Here is a 16,004-nt window from a genome sequence, read left to right on the forward strand (position 1 = left end):
GAGCACACACAGGGAAGTCGCACAGGGTTCCCCATCCTGCATCCTCCCTCACAAGACAGCAGCGTTGGGGAGCAGGACAAGTGCCTCCCCAGGAGATGCTGAGAAAGGCTCAACTCATGGAAAGTGAGAGCAGATTTCCCACCACTACCATCCTGCAACTCAGCAGTGGACTCTGACGAAGACAGGCATGAGGACCGCCATCATCAAACCAACACCACAGCCTGGGTGTAAAGACGGCACATCAGTCAACTTTTTTGCTGTTGAGATACAAATCATTTACCATAAACTTCACCTTTTTAAAGTGTACAGTTCGATGGTTTTTAGCATATTCACGAAGTTGTACAACCATGACCACTATCCAATTTCAAAACATTTCATCACCCCGAAAAGAAAGCCCATACCATTAGCAGTCCTGTCCCATACTCCCTACGCTCCAGAGCCCGGCAACCATTAATCTACTTTCTAACTCTATGGATTTGTCTATTCTGGACATTTCACGTAAGTAGTAGCATACGATGTGTGGCCTTTGTGTCTGGCTTCTTTCACTTGACACACTGTTTTCAAGGTTCACGCATGTTGTAACATGTGTTGGTACTTCATTTCTTTTTATGGCCAAATGATGTTCCATTGTATGGATATACCTTATGCTGTTTATCCATTCATCAGTTGATGGATATTTGTGCTGTTTCCACTTTTTTTGGCTATTATGAATAACTGTTATGAACATTTGTACACAAGTTTTTGTGTGGATATGTATTTTCAATTCTCTTGTAGACAACGTCTTCGTAAAGACCTAGGAGTAGAATTGCTAGGTCCTATGAAGACGTTAAACTTTTGAAGAATTGCCAAATTCTTCTCCAAGTTGACAACACCAGTTTACATCCCCACCAGCAATGGATGAGGGCTCCAGTTTCTCCACATCCTCAACAACACTCGTTATCATCTGTTTCTTTTATTACAGCCATGAAGTGAGTGCAAAGTGGTAATTCACTGTGGTTTTCATTGGCATTTCCTTAATGACAGTGATGTTGAACATCTATTCATGTGCTTATTAGCCATTTCAATATCTTCTTTGGATAAGTGTCTATTCATATTTTTGCCCATTTTTAATTGGGTCATTTGTCTTCTTACTGTTGAGCTGTAATATAGTTCCTTTTACAGTCTGGATACTAGGTTCTTATGATATATAAGAATTGCAAATATTTTCTCCCATTCTGTGGATTGTCTTTTCACTTTCTTCATAGTGTCCTTTGCTGCACAAGTTTTTTAATTTTGATGACGTCCTATTTATCTATTTTTTCTTTGGTTCCTTGTGCTTTTGGTGTCACACCCAAGAAATCATTGCCTAAACAAGGTCACAAAGATTTATACCTATGTCTTCTTTTTTTAAAATATTTATTTATTTATTTATTTGGCTGCCTGGGTCTTAGTTGCGGCGTGTGGGATCTTTAGTTGCAGCATGTGGACTCTTAGTTGAGGTATGAGGGATCTAGTTCCCTGACCAGGGATCGAACCTGGGCCCCCTGCATTGGGAGTGCGGAGTCTTAACCGCTGGACCACCAGGGAAGTCCCAGCACACCTATGTTTTCTTTTATGAGTTTTATACTTTTAGCTCTTACATTTAGATCTGTGATCCATCTTGTGTTAATTTTTGTATATCATATGAGGTAAAGGTCCAACTTCATGCTTATGATATCCAGTTGTTCCAGCACCATTTGTTGAGAAGACCATTTTTCCCCATTAAATTATCTTGTCACCCTTGTTGAATATCAATTGACCATAAGTGGAAGGATTTATCTCTAGATCCTCTATCTATTCCATTGTCCATACATCTAGCCGTATGCCAATTCCACACTATCTTGATAACTGTAGATTTGTAGTAATTTTTCAAATCAGGGATGTGAGTCCTCCTACTTTGTTCTCCTTTATCAAGATTGTTTTGGGTAGTCTGAGTCTCTTGCATTTCCATATGAATTTTAGAACCAGTTTCTCAGTTTTTTCACACACACGAAAAAAAGGCAGCTGGGATTTTGACAGGAATTTCATTGAATCTGTACATCTGCTTACAGACCCCTTTTTGATCAAGTGATAAACCAACACCCCCAAAGTGTGTTGCCTCTGCTGTTCTGTAGTATTTGGGGGGCAGCTTAAATACCAATGGAATGGCTTTTAAATCAAATCTTGCTTACCAAAGAATATTCTACATATTCTCATATTTTCTACAGACCGTGTAGCTCCCTATCATTTTTCTTTCTGGTTGAATCTGACTTTCTAATCCCTAGTGCATTGGATGAATGCTAAGCCAGTGGGTCCAGGTTCTGGCCGAGGACTGTCCAGTCCACTAAGATCCTATTAGTATGGATGAAAAATGGAGAGCTCCACATCTGTGGCTTTCCTTCCCTCTTCCCCATCTCCGAGAGTGGAGTGATGCTGATAAGTCACCAGGAAAGGAACAGGCACCTCTGGGGAAGGCTGGTGGTCCTATGATTTGCTGGCATGGGCACTGGTCATTCCTGAGGAGGCCTGGGGCTTTCATCACCCACCAGGACAACTACAAAGATGTTTTTGTTGTTTCCATTTCATTTCCTACCAATTCACAAAGGGAAAAAATGTCAACCAGAATTTGGTCCATTTTAAGTTTGTTGCCACCATATCTTCCTTAAACTTTTGGCATCTGTGACATTTATTTACTGGCAAGAACTTGCAGGCAGTAAAAAGGAGTAAAGTTACCGCAGTGTTCATTGCAGCACTATTTACAATAGCCAGGACATGGAAGCAACCTAAATGCCCATCAACAGAGGAATGGATAAAGAAGATGTGGTACATATATGCAATGGAATATTACTCAGCCATAAAAAAAGAACGAAATAATGCCATTTGCAGCGACATGGATGGACCCAGAGATTGTCATACTGAATGAAGTAAGTCAGACAAAGACAAATATCATATGATATCGCTTATATGTGGAATCTTAAAAAATGGTACAAATGAACCTATCTACAAAACAGAAATAGAGTCACAGATGTAGAAAACAAACTTATGGTTACCAGGGGTGAAAGGGAGGAGAGGGATAAACTGGGAGACTGGGAGTGACATATACACACTATTATATATAAAATAGATAACTAATAAGAACCTACTGTATAGCGCAGGGAACTCTACTCAATACTCTGTAATGACCTATATGGGAACAGAATCTAAAAAAGAGTGGATATATGTATATGTATAACTGATTCACTTTGCTGTACACCTGAAACTAACACAACGTTGTAAATCAACTATATCCCAATAAAAATTAATTAAAAATAAAAAGTAAAAAGGAGTAAAGTGTTAAAGGAAAATCTATAGAAAAGCAAGCAGCAAGCCTGATGGCTTGCTTCTTCACAAATTTAAATATCACTGTAGTTCAGGATTTTTATTGGATACATGAAATGCTGCTGAGAAAAGTAAAGTTAATTGGTGTTTCTTAGCCTCTGCAAAGAGCATAGTGAACCCCTGGGGCTCCACCCCTGGAATGCACTTGTAGAAGCAACCTTCACCTCGTTCTTTTACCCATCTGACCTCACTGAGGGATGCTGGGAAATGACACTAAGCACCTCTGATATTATCCACCCAACCAGTACTGGTTAGAACAGCCTCTGAAGCTGAAGGATGGTACCTTATCTCCTGTCATCCACAAAGGAGGCAATTACACTAATTATTTTATGATAGCCAAAAAATAATTTTTTTTAAGGAAATAACCTAAATACCAACAATAAGCGATTGATACATAACTTATAGATCATTTAACAGTCTATTATGGCAATATTAAAAATGATAGGGGCTTCCCTAGTGGCGCAGTGGTTAAGAATCCACCTGCCAATGAAGGGGTCACGGGTTCTATCCCTGGTCCGGGAAGATCCCACATGCCGCAGAGCAACAAAGCCTGTGCACCACAACTACTGAGCCTGCACTCTAGAGCCCGCCAGCCACAACTACTGAGCCCATGTGCCACAACTACTGAAGCCTGCCTAGAGCCCGTGCTCCACAACAAGAGAAGCCACCACAATGAGAAGCCCGCGCACCGCAATGAAGAGTAGCCCCCGCTCGCCCTAACTAGAGAAAGCCTGTGCGCAGCAACGAAGACCCAACACAGCCAAAAATAAAATAAATAAATAAAAATAAAAATGATAATGCCTATGTGTATTTATTGTTGCACAGAAACATTGGACATATAATGTTAAACAGAAATTACAAGTTATAAAAAATAGAATTTCTAAGTGGACCTCATTCAGTGAAAATCAAACATCTCTCTCTCTCTTTAGATATAATCTCATAGAGAAAAGTCTAAAGTGTTATACATGAAAGTATAACAAACATTGTGTCTGGGTGATAGCATTTGGGATTATCTTAACTTTTTTTGATTTGTTTATCTACATTTCTCAATTAATTGTCAGTAAAATTGTAGGAGAGGTTATGAGAAGACACTCTGGACGTACAGCCCACGAGACCCAGGAACCAGGCCTGGGAAGGCGGGCAAAGAGCTCACACGCGCAGCAAGTCCGAGTTAAGGAGACAACTACTCACTTATCCAGCAGGTTCTCCCTTGGTATCCGAACCTTGTCAAATCTCAGAATCCCGTTATCAACACCATGCAGACCTAGAGAGAGCAGACGGGAAACGGAGCTGTAGGTGGCAAGTTTATGTGCATCAGAAATACTGTCCGGGCCACTTCCCAGGTCTGTCGCTGCTAAAACGCAAAGCCCTTTATCTCACTTCCCGAATTGTTGCTGCTGTCTTATTTGGGGTGGGGATGCTGTTTGCTTGTTTCCATGAAGAGTGGTGCCTGCTTCTCCAGCCCCCTCCTCCCTACCAAGAATAGAGGAGAAAATGCTAGACCCTCTGTGCAGCCCACCTGCTCTGAGGCCAGCTAGGGGGTGGGGTCTGGCGGGGACACAGCTTCTCACCTGAGCAGTTGCTGTGACTAGAAAAGGGAGAATTCTAGGCAACTGAAAGAACATCAGACTGAACACAGAGAAGGAGGAAAGCCCCTTACGCCCCCCAGTGACGCAGAACTCAAATTCCTCCCCCTTCTCGGTGCTTCCTCCCCAGAACACGGGGTGAATTTGTGACAGCAAATGCCTAGAAGACACTGGGAAACGGCCAGAGGGACAGCAGTGGGTGGGTAGGGTGACCACCTCCCAAGAAGTTTCTTAAAATCTGCCAGACCCATTTCCTCAGAACACCTGTCGGAATCTGGGGTCTATTTTTTGTTCATCTCACACTTAGGGAGACTTACTCTGGGAGAAAAGATCTTTTTTTAGGGCAGGTCTTATCTAGAACATCACCCCTTGACAAGGTCACAGTGGTACTTATGAGCTTACAAGGAAACCAGCTCAGACTTTCTGGGTTTGCCAGCGTCATGAATGTCTGGCACCACTTCACGAGGGCCGGGTGACCCCTCTACTCTCAACAGCACTTGACACGTCAGGTGTTTTCAAGGGATCAGGGCCTCAGTCACCTAAAGCACTTGCAGCCCATTCCTGCAGGCACGCGGTGGTCAATATCCCTACGGGGCCAGGGTGAGCTTAGCCCCATCCTCCAAAGGATCGTCTCCTCCCCCTTCTCTTCTGCTCTTTCCTCTCTCTTTTTTCCCTTCTCCCCCCACCTGCGTTTTTGGCTTCCCTTGGCTGGGGACAACCAGTGGAGCCCACAGGCATGGCCTGCTCTCACCGAGCATTCCGGGTTGCATTGTGTCTCCCCCAAGATTGATATGTTGCAGTCCTCACCCCTAGTACCCGTGAATGTAACCTTATTTGGAGAAAGGGTCTTTACAGAGGCGATCAACTTAAAATGAGGGCATTTGTGGGCCCTCATTCAAATGACCGATGTCCTTATAAAAAGAGGAAATTGGACACAGACAAGCACACAGGGAGAACGCCATGTGAACATGAAGACGGCCACCTACAAGCCAAGGAGAGAGGTCTGGAGCATATCCTCCCCATCCCAGCCCTCAGAAGGAACCAACCCCCCTGACACCTTGACCTCGGACTCATAGCCTCCACAATTGTGAGTCGATACATTTCTGTTGTTTAAGCCACTCAGTGTGAGTACAAGAGCCCTAGCAAACTAGTCCACGGAGGCAATCCTTAGGACCCACTGAGGCTGGTGGCTCTGGGCCATGAAAGAGAGAACCTCAACCTGCCCTCTGAGGGCGCACAAGTCCAAGAAGGAGAGAGGAGACGAAACAGCTGGGGACAGAGCTGCCTCATGACTAGTAAACACGAGAGGCTGGGAGAAATGGGACCAATGCGTGTTCATAAATGGCAGTCTGCAACCATCTCTAACTGCCATACACAGAAGACTAATCAGGCTTCAAAATCAGAGTCTTCTCTGCCTTCACTGCTTTCGTGAGTTAGGTTAGATTCTCACTGGGTGGGGTAGGGAACAGGCAGGAAGTGCAAAGAAGGGTGGGAGAGGGGTCACCTGGGGACTCACCTTCTTTATACATCATATCAATAGCTGTCACTCCTGGGTACGTGCTTCCGTTTTCATCGCGGACAGGAACGATGAAACAGTGGGGCCCTAAGGAAGGTGAAGAGACACTAACTAAAGTCTCTAAAGATATGATCAAAGCTTTGCTCATTTCCTGGGACAGTGTACAATTATGTTGATCTTGAAATTCATTTTGTTCTATGACTGTGCACTGCCCATTATAGTGTCTAATGTTGAATGTAATGATAAATCGTCTCATCATGTATATTTAGGAGATAACGTTAGTGCTGAATTTTTTTACAAGGTAGAAACAGCCCTCTGAGGTGGGTTTTCTGTGTAAAGTACTCACGGGAGAACAGTACTAGTAAAGGGAAATATCCTAGGTTTCTGTGTTGGTAACAAACCTTGAGATCTTCCGTTTATGATGAGCTGGGCAAAAGACTGCTGCATAATTCCCGTACATGGCGTTTCCAATGTACATCTTCTCAGCATTTTCGCATGGTGTGTCGATTACAAACTCCTACACAGAAACAGCAAAGCAACAGAGTTTTCTTTCTTATGGCTCATTTCAACTCCTGGGTTCAGTGCAATGAACACTGTGAAACAGATCCATATCGTGTAGCTGCACCCACGCGGGTGATTTCACAGAAAAGGAGCAGACGACCCAAAGTCACCTAATTCAACCTCGGGAGCTCAACACCACCATGCTATCACTGCAGTGTGCACTATTCACCTCCACCTTAACTCTGAAAACAACTGGAAATTAAAGTGCTTTGTCAATGAATCTTCCAATCAGGAAAATACGTTGCCACTTTTTGATGGATGAAAGTTGTTCATTCACTTCTTCCCGGTCTCTCTTCTTTGTCATGTTGCACAGGCATGTGTACTATTGGTCTGAGCCTGTGGCTTTAATGTATAAAGGCTTTCTTCATTGTGCTTCTTTCTCTCTAGACTACTCCACACTGAGGTTCTGACTTCTAAATAATCCAGCACCAAACCCCTAAAAGCCCTGCTGATATGTATTCAGCTCTGCACACGCCCCTTGCCCCCAAACACTCCACCTTCGAGAGTCACAAGAAAGGATGGAACATCCAATGATCTGGGGTCCCTAGTTAGATGAGTCCATGTCTATGTATTTCATTTTGTCTACTGGGCATTGCCCCTTCTGGACCAATCGCTTGGTTCCTCATGCCCTCCACTGTTTCCTGGGTCTTGAACGTTCTTGCCTTTAAGGTATGGGTCTGTTGTTTAAATGGCCACTAACTAACCAAAGGTTAAATGTGTACACATTTAACAAGACTACTAGGCAACCGTGACCCATTCCTGCCATTGATTAGAATCTCAGCCCAGACAATTTTGATTTTTATAAAAAGAAATACCTCATTTAAGCCTTGGGATGATTGTTTCAGAACGTGCCTCTCCATTTTCCTCATCAATGAATATAATAATAAAAGGTTCCCTCAAAAGCTCATATGGATAAGCCCTTAAACCGAAAAGCATTTGCCAACAATTCTCTATCTTATCAGGGAAAGAATCTTAGAACATGCCATCTAGCGCGTCTCCATGATACGACCAAGGATTCCAGCTCAAAACAGTCCGAAGTTAGTACTGGTCAGGAATAAGCAGGGGGAAAAAAAATGTATTTTTTTGTTTTCACTCTGCTCAAAATTCTGCCTTCTTTTTCTTCCTCTCCAGGAGCTAGAACAGGATCACCATGGAAATGCCCCCATTCACTTCTGGGTCCTCCCTCATTCTGCTTACCACCTGGGATACCCTTCAACCTCGTGTTTAAGGAGAGACAGACCACAACTGCCAGCTCTGGATACCAGGTACCTGGGACAGGTCGGAGAGTCCGGGGCGGGTGGGGAGCAGGGGAGGGGGGGTAGAATGGTGAAAAGGCAGAACAGCAAATTTAATCAAAGCTGACAATATCGAAGATGTGGCTGAACCAAACCGACAAGCTATTGATCATGTAAAGATCATCTCAGATTTCACATTTTTAAGTATACAGACTGCACTTTTCCTCTGGCCAAGAAATACAGTCTTGGAGCCCAAGAAAACATTCCCTGACACATATGTGCACAGGGAACCTTTTAACACAGGCGAGGGCTTTTCAGAAACATAAATGGACAAGCTCTTTTTAAGTCTCTGGAGGCTGCTGCCCTTGTCTTATCAGGCCAGCCAGGACTTCTTAAAGAAAGGAGTTATTGTGAGTCTGGTGGGTGCAGTAACAAACAACAAAATTCACGTGGTGAGGGGATGCTAACACCTTAGGGTGGGAAGGGAAGTAGCAGAGAAAGGTTGGCCTGGCAGAAAAGCTCTGGTGGGGCAGGGAGGGGACAGGAGGCCATCTGTTCCCATCAGCATCTGATCTACTCTGGGAAAGGAAATTTGTCACTTCTGGCAAAAATACTTGATTTGGAAAGTCTGCCTCAGCCAAAACTCTGGCATTAAAGCTGGATCTATGTCAGTCCCACACACACTACTATATATAAAATAGATAACCAATAAGAACCTACTGTATTGCACAGGGAACTCCTGTGCTGCACAGGGAACGCCTGTGCAATACTCTGTAATGGCCTATATAGGAAAAGAAGCTAAAAAAAAAAGAGTGGACATACGTATATGTATAACTGATTCACTTTGCTGTACACCTGAAACTAGCACAACATTGTAAATCAACTATACTCCAATAAAATTTTTTTTAAAAGCTGGATCTAAATAATGCACGCTATGTGTGTCGGTTCCTATTATAATTAACTGTTGAAGGCCAACAAAACGGTCAGTCCTGCAAGCACTAAAAGAGACGGCCTTGGCCAGAGAGCTCTTAGCCTCATTTATTTTTGCGATTTTGCCTAAACTGTAAAAATAAAACTCTCTCTTACCTCAAAACTCTCCATGCCGCTACTCAATCTATCATCCAAAAATAAAAATAAAACAACCAACCCACAGGAATGCCCAACCAAAAAAGGTAAGAGATTGAAACTGCCCTGGAGGGAGAGAGGGCTCATTTGATATGCTCTAACATTTAAAAAGGGAAATGAAGGGGAAAACACAAAAACCAATGAAGGACAAAGCCATTCCCTGCCAAGCCAACCCTCAGTGGCCTGAGCTTATGATGGGCTTCTTCCCTCCCTCGGGAAGCAGCACGTTCACCAGCGTCTTCTCATCATTACGATTTCAACTTTGCAACTCCCCTGCCGAGAGTGGCAGCTGCCATAGCGCAGCAGGTAGCTAAATCATTTATGCTATTTGGAGAAAATGGGACTAACAAAGGGAAATGATTTCTGTGCAAAAAATAATAATAATAATTGTAAGAAGAAACAAATAAATAAGAATTGTGAGTGGGATTTTTCTTCCCTTTGATGACAGCAAGGTGACCTCAATACCATGGTTTCCGGAGAAAAAATGGGGCAGCCAAAACCCCAAAGACGTTTGGTCAGTGTCCCATCAGGAAAGCTAAGTCGTTAAGGACAATCCCCCTTGAACCTGAGATTCTCTCGTTAACTGCATAGCCATCAGTCAGTTTCCTAACCTCTGTGAGCCTCAGTTTCTCCACCTGTAAAATGGGGACAAGGATATCTTCCTATAACATTATAGAACATTTAACACAATGTTGCATGCAGAGTGCTTAGCCTGGCACTTAGCACACGTGCTCAACGCACAGAAGTGGCTTATTACCACGTTCATGGGATTGTTGTTGTGACGGAGTGTGGTATACTATACTATACAGAGAGAGTTTGACACAGACCTGGCACAGAGGGAGCATTCAAAAAGTGGCAGTCTTTATTCTGGTTCTTACTATGACCTTGGACATCACTGGCTGCTGTAGAGAACTAGTATCAGGACAGAGGAAAGGCAGGACATCCTCCAACAAAACCCTCACCTGCATCTGTCATTCTAAGCGCTGACCACCTCCAACTAGCATTCTTGGGTCAGAAAAATCCTGGGAACAAAACTCCAGATTCCAAATATGTGGAATCTGAAAAAACTGGTACAGGCGATCTTATTTACAAAGCAGAAATAGAGACAGAGACGTAGAGAACAAGTGTATAGATACCAAGGGGAAAGGGGGGAGGTGGGATGAATTGGGAGATTGAGATTGAAATAGATACACTATTGATACCATGTATAAAATAGATAACTAATGAGAACCTACTGTATAGCACAGGGAACTCGGCTCAATGCTCTGTGGTGACCTAAACGGGAAGGAAATACAAAAAAGAGGGGGTATACGTATACGTATAGCTGATTCACTTTGCTGTACAGTAGAAACTAATACAGCATTGTAAAGCAGCTATACTACAATAAAAAAAAACTTTTTTAAAATGAGGGAAGAAAATTAAAAAACAACAACAACAACAACAACAAAAAAGCAAAGGACAAACTCAGCCAAAATGAAGGCTGAGTCACCACACGCACATGCACAAGGCAACACCCACCAAGGTGTTGGGAGTAGGAGCTAAAGAGATGAGATGGGGACAGGGGTGGGATTTACAGAGCAGGGTTTTTGCTGTGACCCATTTGTGGAGAGACGTCAAGTTAGAGGGTCTTACCAACATTCTGGAGTTCATCCCATATAACAAAGTCAGATTGTTTTGTGAAATTTTAATGTTTTTTTTTTTAATTTAGTTATTATTTTTGGCTGCATCAGGTCTTCGTTGCTGCACTCGGGCTTTCTCTAGTTGCGGTGAGCGAGGGCTACTCTTCGTTGTGGTGCGCGGGCTTCTCATTGCGGTGGCTTCTCTTGTTGTAGAGCACGGGCTCTAGGCACGCAGCCTTCGGTAGTCGTGGCACGTGGGCTCAGTAGTTGTGGCTCATGGGCTCTAGAGCGCAGGCTCAGTAGTCGTGGTGCACGGGCTTAGTTACTCCGTGGCATGTGGGATCTTCCCTGACCAGGGCTCGATCCCGTGTCCCCTGCATTGGCGGGCAGATTCTTAACCACTGCGCCACCAGGGAAGTCCCGGTGTTGTGAAATATTATTTCGGTTGCCATGTGGATTTGTGTGCAGGTCGCAGGTACAGACATTGCGTCATGCCAGCACCGAGGACCTGGCTCCCAGAAGGAGGCCCCAGCACACACAGTGCCCTCCTGCCACACACATCACACACGGTACACCGCTCTTCCACCCATTTACCTGCTACTGTTAGGAAGGACCACAAAATGGATTAGGTCCTGTTCTCACCGAGTTTTTCCAGAGCATTAAGTTAATGAGTGTACATAACGGGCTTGGAGCAGTGCCTGTCCCACAGTAGGTGCTGTGTAAGTGTTGGCTGGTGTTAGACTCAGGAAGGCTGAGCCTACGTCCACTAAAGCACTTAGACGTTTCTTCTGAATCTGAGCATCCCCCGCCTGAGAGCACACACAGCAGGGGTGAAGGTGGACTCGGGAGAAAGGAGGGTCCGTTGTGTACAGGTCCGCTGCCCAGAACCGCCAGCACCCCGGGGAGAATCCTCACCTGTGCAGAGAGGTCAAAGGTGGCTTCCGTCTGGATCCCTCTCACGTTGCTCCTGTGGCCCCTCTCGGTCATTGCAAACATCCCCGTGTATTTCTGCTCCTGGAGTTTACTGGGTGTTAGAAGGGAATCAGCTAGTCAGACGGCTGCTCTAATTGCCTACCTCTCAGATCATTAAGAATGTTGGCGAGAAAGGGAGCGGTGAGTTGGAGATAATTATAAAAATTCAGTCTGGTGACAGCTAATGTGATAACAATATGACAGACTCAGTGCAATTTTAAAAAGTAGTCTTAAATTCTCATTTCAAACAAAGTTCTGGCTGACACTAATTCTCTGTTTTATTTTCTTTTTCTGCAAACACACCCACACCCACACACACACCCCTAACTACTGTGAATTTTTAAGGCTCTCCATAGACGGTTATCTATGGAGGTACGTGCCACACCTGGAGTGGCTGAAGCCATTTAGTTACACGTGCTGGGCTTCCGAGATTTCTGATGGCACCACCGAATAGCCAATAAATTATCCCACACTGGAAACAAGGAGATTACAGGCCACTGTTAGCAAGAGTCAACAATTTAATGGGGACCCAACCCACTGGGCAAACTCCGTTCAAGGAACACCGATCAGCGCATCAAGCTTTACATACGCCCTGCTAAAGCGGCAAGGCATCCACGTCCTTCCCCTCGCTGCCTGTACAGCCCCAGTTCCTCTGGGCAGACACAGCTCACGGTTTCCTCTCTTGGAGAGGTCACCCCTACAGCACGAAGCATCCGTCCTCCATCCTCGGGGCTGCCCGGCTCACCCCATCAAATGACTGCTCTGAATGTTCGTTCTGCCTTGTCTGCTCAGGGTCTAGCTTAGTGCCTGGTACGCTGAAGATGTGCAACAGCGTTTGTGCATGGACCCCAGGTGCCTGCAGAGGTGAGCTGTACCAGGAGAAACCCTCCACAAACAGGAAGGTCAACAGAAGAGGGCAGGCTGCTGAACAAGCAGGTACTTGGCTCGGGATGAGACAGGCTGGGCTCAAATCCCAGCTCAGCTACTAGCTGGCTGTGGGGCCTTGGACAATGACACAAGGACATAGTTCTCCCATCGGACAAATGCAGTGAACGACGAGCCTCCACTTCCTGAGCCCTCCCGCCCTCCAGACTCTGAGTTCCACATACTCACTGACCCTCGTGACCCTCCTGGGAAGAAAACACCGTCCCTCTCATTTGACAGATGGGGACACTGAGCTTCAGGAGAGGAAAGTGACCTGCCCACGGCTGCACCTGAGAAAGCGTGCAGGGCTGGGGTTCACACCCAAGCTGCCTGACACCTAACAGCCCTTCATACGCTTGCTGCGAGGATTCAGAAGAGAAGGAAGGGTGGCTCGAGCAGGGCCGTTTGAAGGGAGCAGGGGACTGACTGTAAAGACAGGAGAGGTCAGGTGTACAGACATTTGCTGTGCCTGCCAGTCAGCATGCCCCCACTCCTAGAAACACAGCCCCAGTTTTCCTCTGGGGAGCCCTCTTCCCCCAGAATCAGTCCAAGTGGTTTGTGGCTAATGTCAACCTCCAGCCCAGCTTTAGGATGAGCCTGGGACCCAGGACCCAGGACTGGCCGATCTGCATAACATCATGGCCAACGGGGATGCTTCGGGATGGACCCGTGATCTGGATGGGTCCAATCAGAGCTGCCACTGGGACACACGAGTCAGCTACTGGTGAAGAGAAACTCTTTTTGGAAGCAGCGGAACCTGGAAGAATGGAGGCTGGGGCTCCTCTTGCCATCACGAGAGCTGGTGAAGGAAGCCAACACGTGGGGATAAAGGTGAGGTGAAACCGAGCGATGAGAGAGTCCAGGTCCCACACACCCACACCTGAAGCCAGCTACACACACCCTGGACTCTTCGAGTATAGCAGCCAATAGGTGTCTTTTTTCTGGGGTCACTGCAATGGCATGAGCCCCAGTGGACACAGTGACCCCCAAGGAAGACCCTGCAGGGAAGTGGCAGAAATGGCATCTTCACATGCTCCTGTCTGAGAACTGTCATCAGCCTCTGGTGAGGACCAGTCCCTGCACCACACGTGTGTGATCAGCCTGACGCTAACTTCCAGAAAGGCCGCCCCATCGACTCAGACTGAACCACTTGACCAGGTGAAACGCCTTGACATCACGACGGACGAATTTCACTAATCACATCTCACATAGGAGGCGCTTTTCATTTGGAGAATCGTCAAGTATCCTCGGAAGATGCTTAACGCCCTGATTTCTCAGAGCCCTGCTCTTCGGAATCACTGCCGACCCTGCAAATTGCATTGCTAATTCCAACCCAGGAAAATGGAATCCATCCAGATGGTAAAGTTTTTTTCCCCTAAACCCTCTTGGAAATCAAGTTAAAGAAAAATATTTTTCTAAAACTAAAACAGGTTGAATTTTCCAGCCTTAAATCTCTTTGGCTGGTGGCTAAAACATTCTTTACAGTATAGTTTTCCTAGGTTTTACATTTTTTCCTTCTCTTTAGAAAGGGGAAAACAATGAGTGTTTCAGCCACCTTTTGAAAGACTCCATTCACTAAATGCTATTAGTAGGAGCACTGGGCTGGGTGAGTGAAACCCACAGGTTTGTGCAAAACTACAGGAGTTCACCGAGGCAGTGCCTGCGGGACCCTGATCCCCACAGTCTGTCCAAACGTGGGCCTCTTCCCCCATGTGCTGACCAGTGTGTTGCCAAAGCCACATGCTCCGAAGAGCAGGGGATCTGACCAAATGGGGGAGCCCCTGGAGGGCTCTAAGCAGACGACTCCTTGGCCCACTGTACACTCTGAGCAGGTGCCTCCTGTAAGGGGCATGGAGCCCAGCCTGGCAGGCAGACCAAAGGTGCCCAGCAAGTGGCCGCCACGGTGAGCCGGTGGGTGGTGGTCAGACTACAAGCCAGAAAGAGGGCCCTCACCAGGAACTGAATCAGCTGACAGCTAGATCTTGGACTTCCCAGCCTCCAGAACTGTGAGAACACTCATTTCTGGTTTTTAAACCAGCAGATCTGTAGCACTTTATCATGGCAGCCCAAGCAAACTAAGACAGGGTGAGATGATTCATATAAGGCAAAAAGCTAGCCGTCATGGGGAAGAAGAAAAGGAAGCAGGTCATGTTTCTTTGGGCTGTAGAGTCCGTCCAGATTGCATCAGCCTGCTTGGCGGGAGACCTTGGGCTGGCTCCCAAGCTAGAGTGGGGATTCAAAGCCCTCAGGAGAGAAAGTCTCCCTGGCACCTCTGTCCTTTTCCCGCCCCCTCACTGTGAGTCACTCTCCAAGCAGCCCCTGGCTCAGCCAGCACTTGGCTGCATGAGTTCAACTGTGTTTGTCCAAAGCACTTAGGGATGCCTGGAGCCTCTGGATGACATGGACCCGGCGGGAGAGGGAAGGCGCTCAGGCCTGCGGGGTGCAGATGACGCTGATGAATTGATGCTCAGGTTGACGGCCAGCTCAGGTGACCAGGAAAGCCAGCAGGGGCCTTGGGCTGGCACCGAGATCTGGGGAAGTCGTGACCAACCCAGGGCTCACCAACCTGCTCCCGAGGCACTGCGTCCCCTGCCTGGAAGTCTCCCTCCAGCACCAACAGGAAAGGCAGCCACGGCCTCCTGGGCTGGACCAGAGACACAACCTACACGTTCCGCTAACTGTCTAGGGTGTCCAAGCACAAGAAAAAAACTCCCCTGCAATGAACGACGTGTGGGAAAGCAAACAGGGTGAATCATCATTTTTGTTAAATTTTCCAAGATTTTTCTATTGTGGTACAATACCTATAACATAAAGTTTGCCATTTTCGCCATTGTTACATGTACAGTTCGGCGGTATGAACTGCATTAACAGTGTTGTGCAACCATCACCACTACTTATAAAACTTTTTCATCACTCCCCAACAAACTGTGCCCATTAACCAATAACTGCCCCCATTCTCCTCTTCCCCCAGCCTCTGGGAACCTGTAATTTACTTTCTATCTCTATATGTTTGCCTATTCTCAAAATTTCACATACGTGGAATCGTACAGTATTTGTCCTTATGGGTCTGGCTTATTTCACTTAGCATCAT

General features: G+C 46.0%; 1 protein-coding gene across 1 annotated transcript in view; it reads right to left on the bottom strand.

The window, feature by feature from the left end:
* ACOXL (acyl-CoA oxidase like) overlaps window positions 1-16,004 on the bottom strand; it is a 340,428-nt gene that overhangs the window by 305,922 nt on the left and 18,502 nt on the right. The window contains 6 exon segments of the mRNA XM_061210908.1: window positions 4,567-4,639; window positions 6,478-6,564; window positions 6,879-6,912; window positions 6,914-6,994; window positions 11,933-12,031; window positions 12,375-12,461. Of these exon segments, the coding sequence (XP_061066891.1) occupies window positions 4,567-4,639; window positions 6,478-6,564; window positions 6,879-6,912; window positions 6,914-6,994; window positions 11,933-12,031; window positions 12,375-12,461 (461 nt within the window).

Source organism: Eubalaena glacialis, chromosome 14 (genome assembly GCF_028564815.1).
Source record: "Eubalaena glacialis isolate mEubGla1 chromosome 14, mEubGla1.1.hap2.+ XY, whole genome shotgun sequence".
NCBI lineage: Eukaryota > Metazoa > Chordata > Mammalia > Artiodactyla > Balaenidae > Eubalaena > Eubalaena glacialis.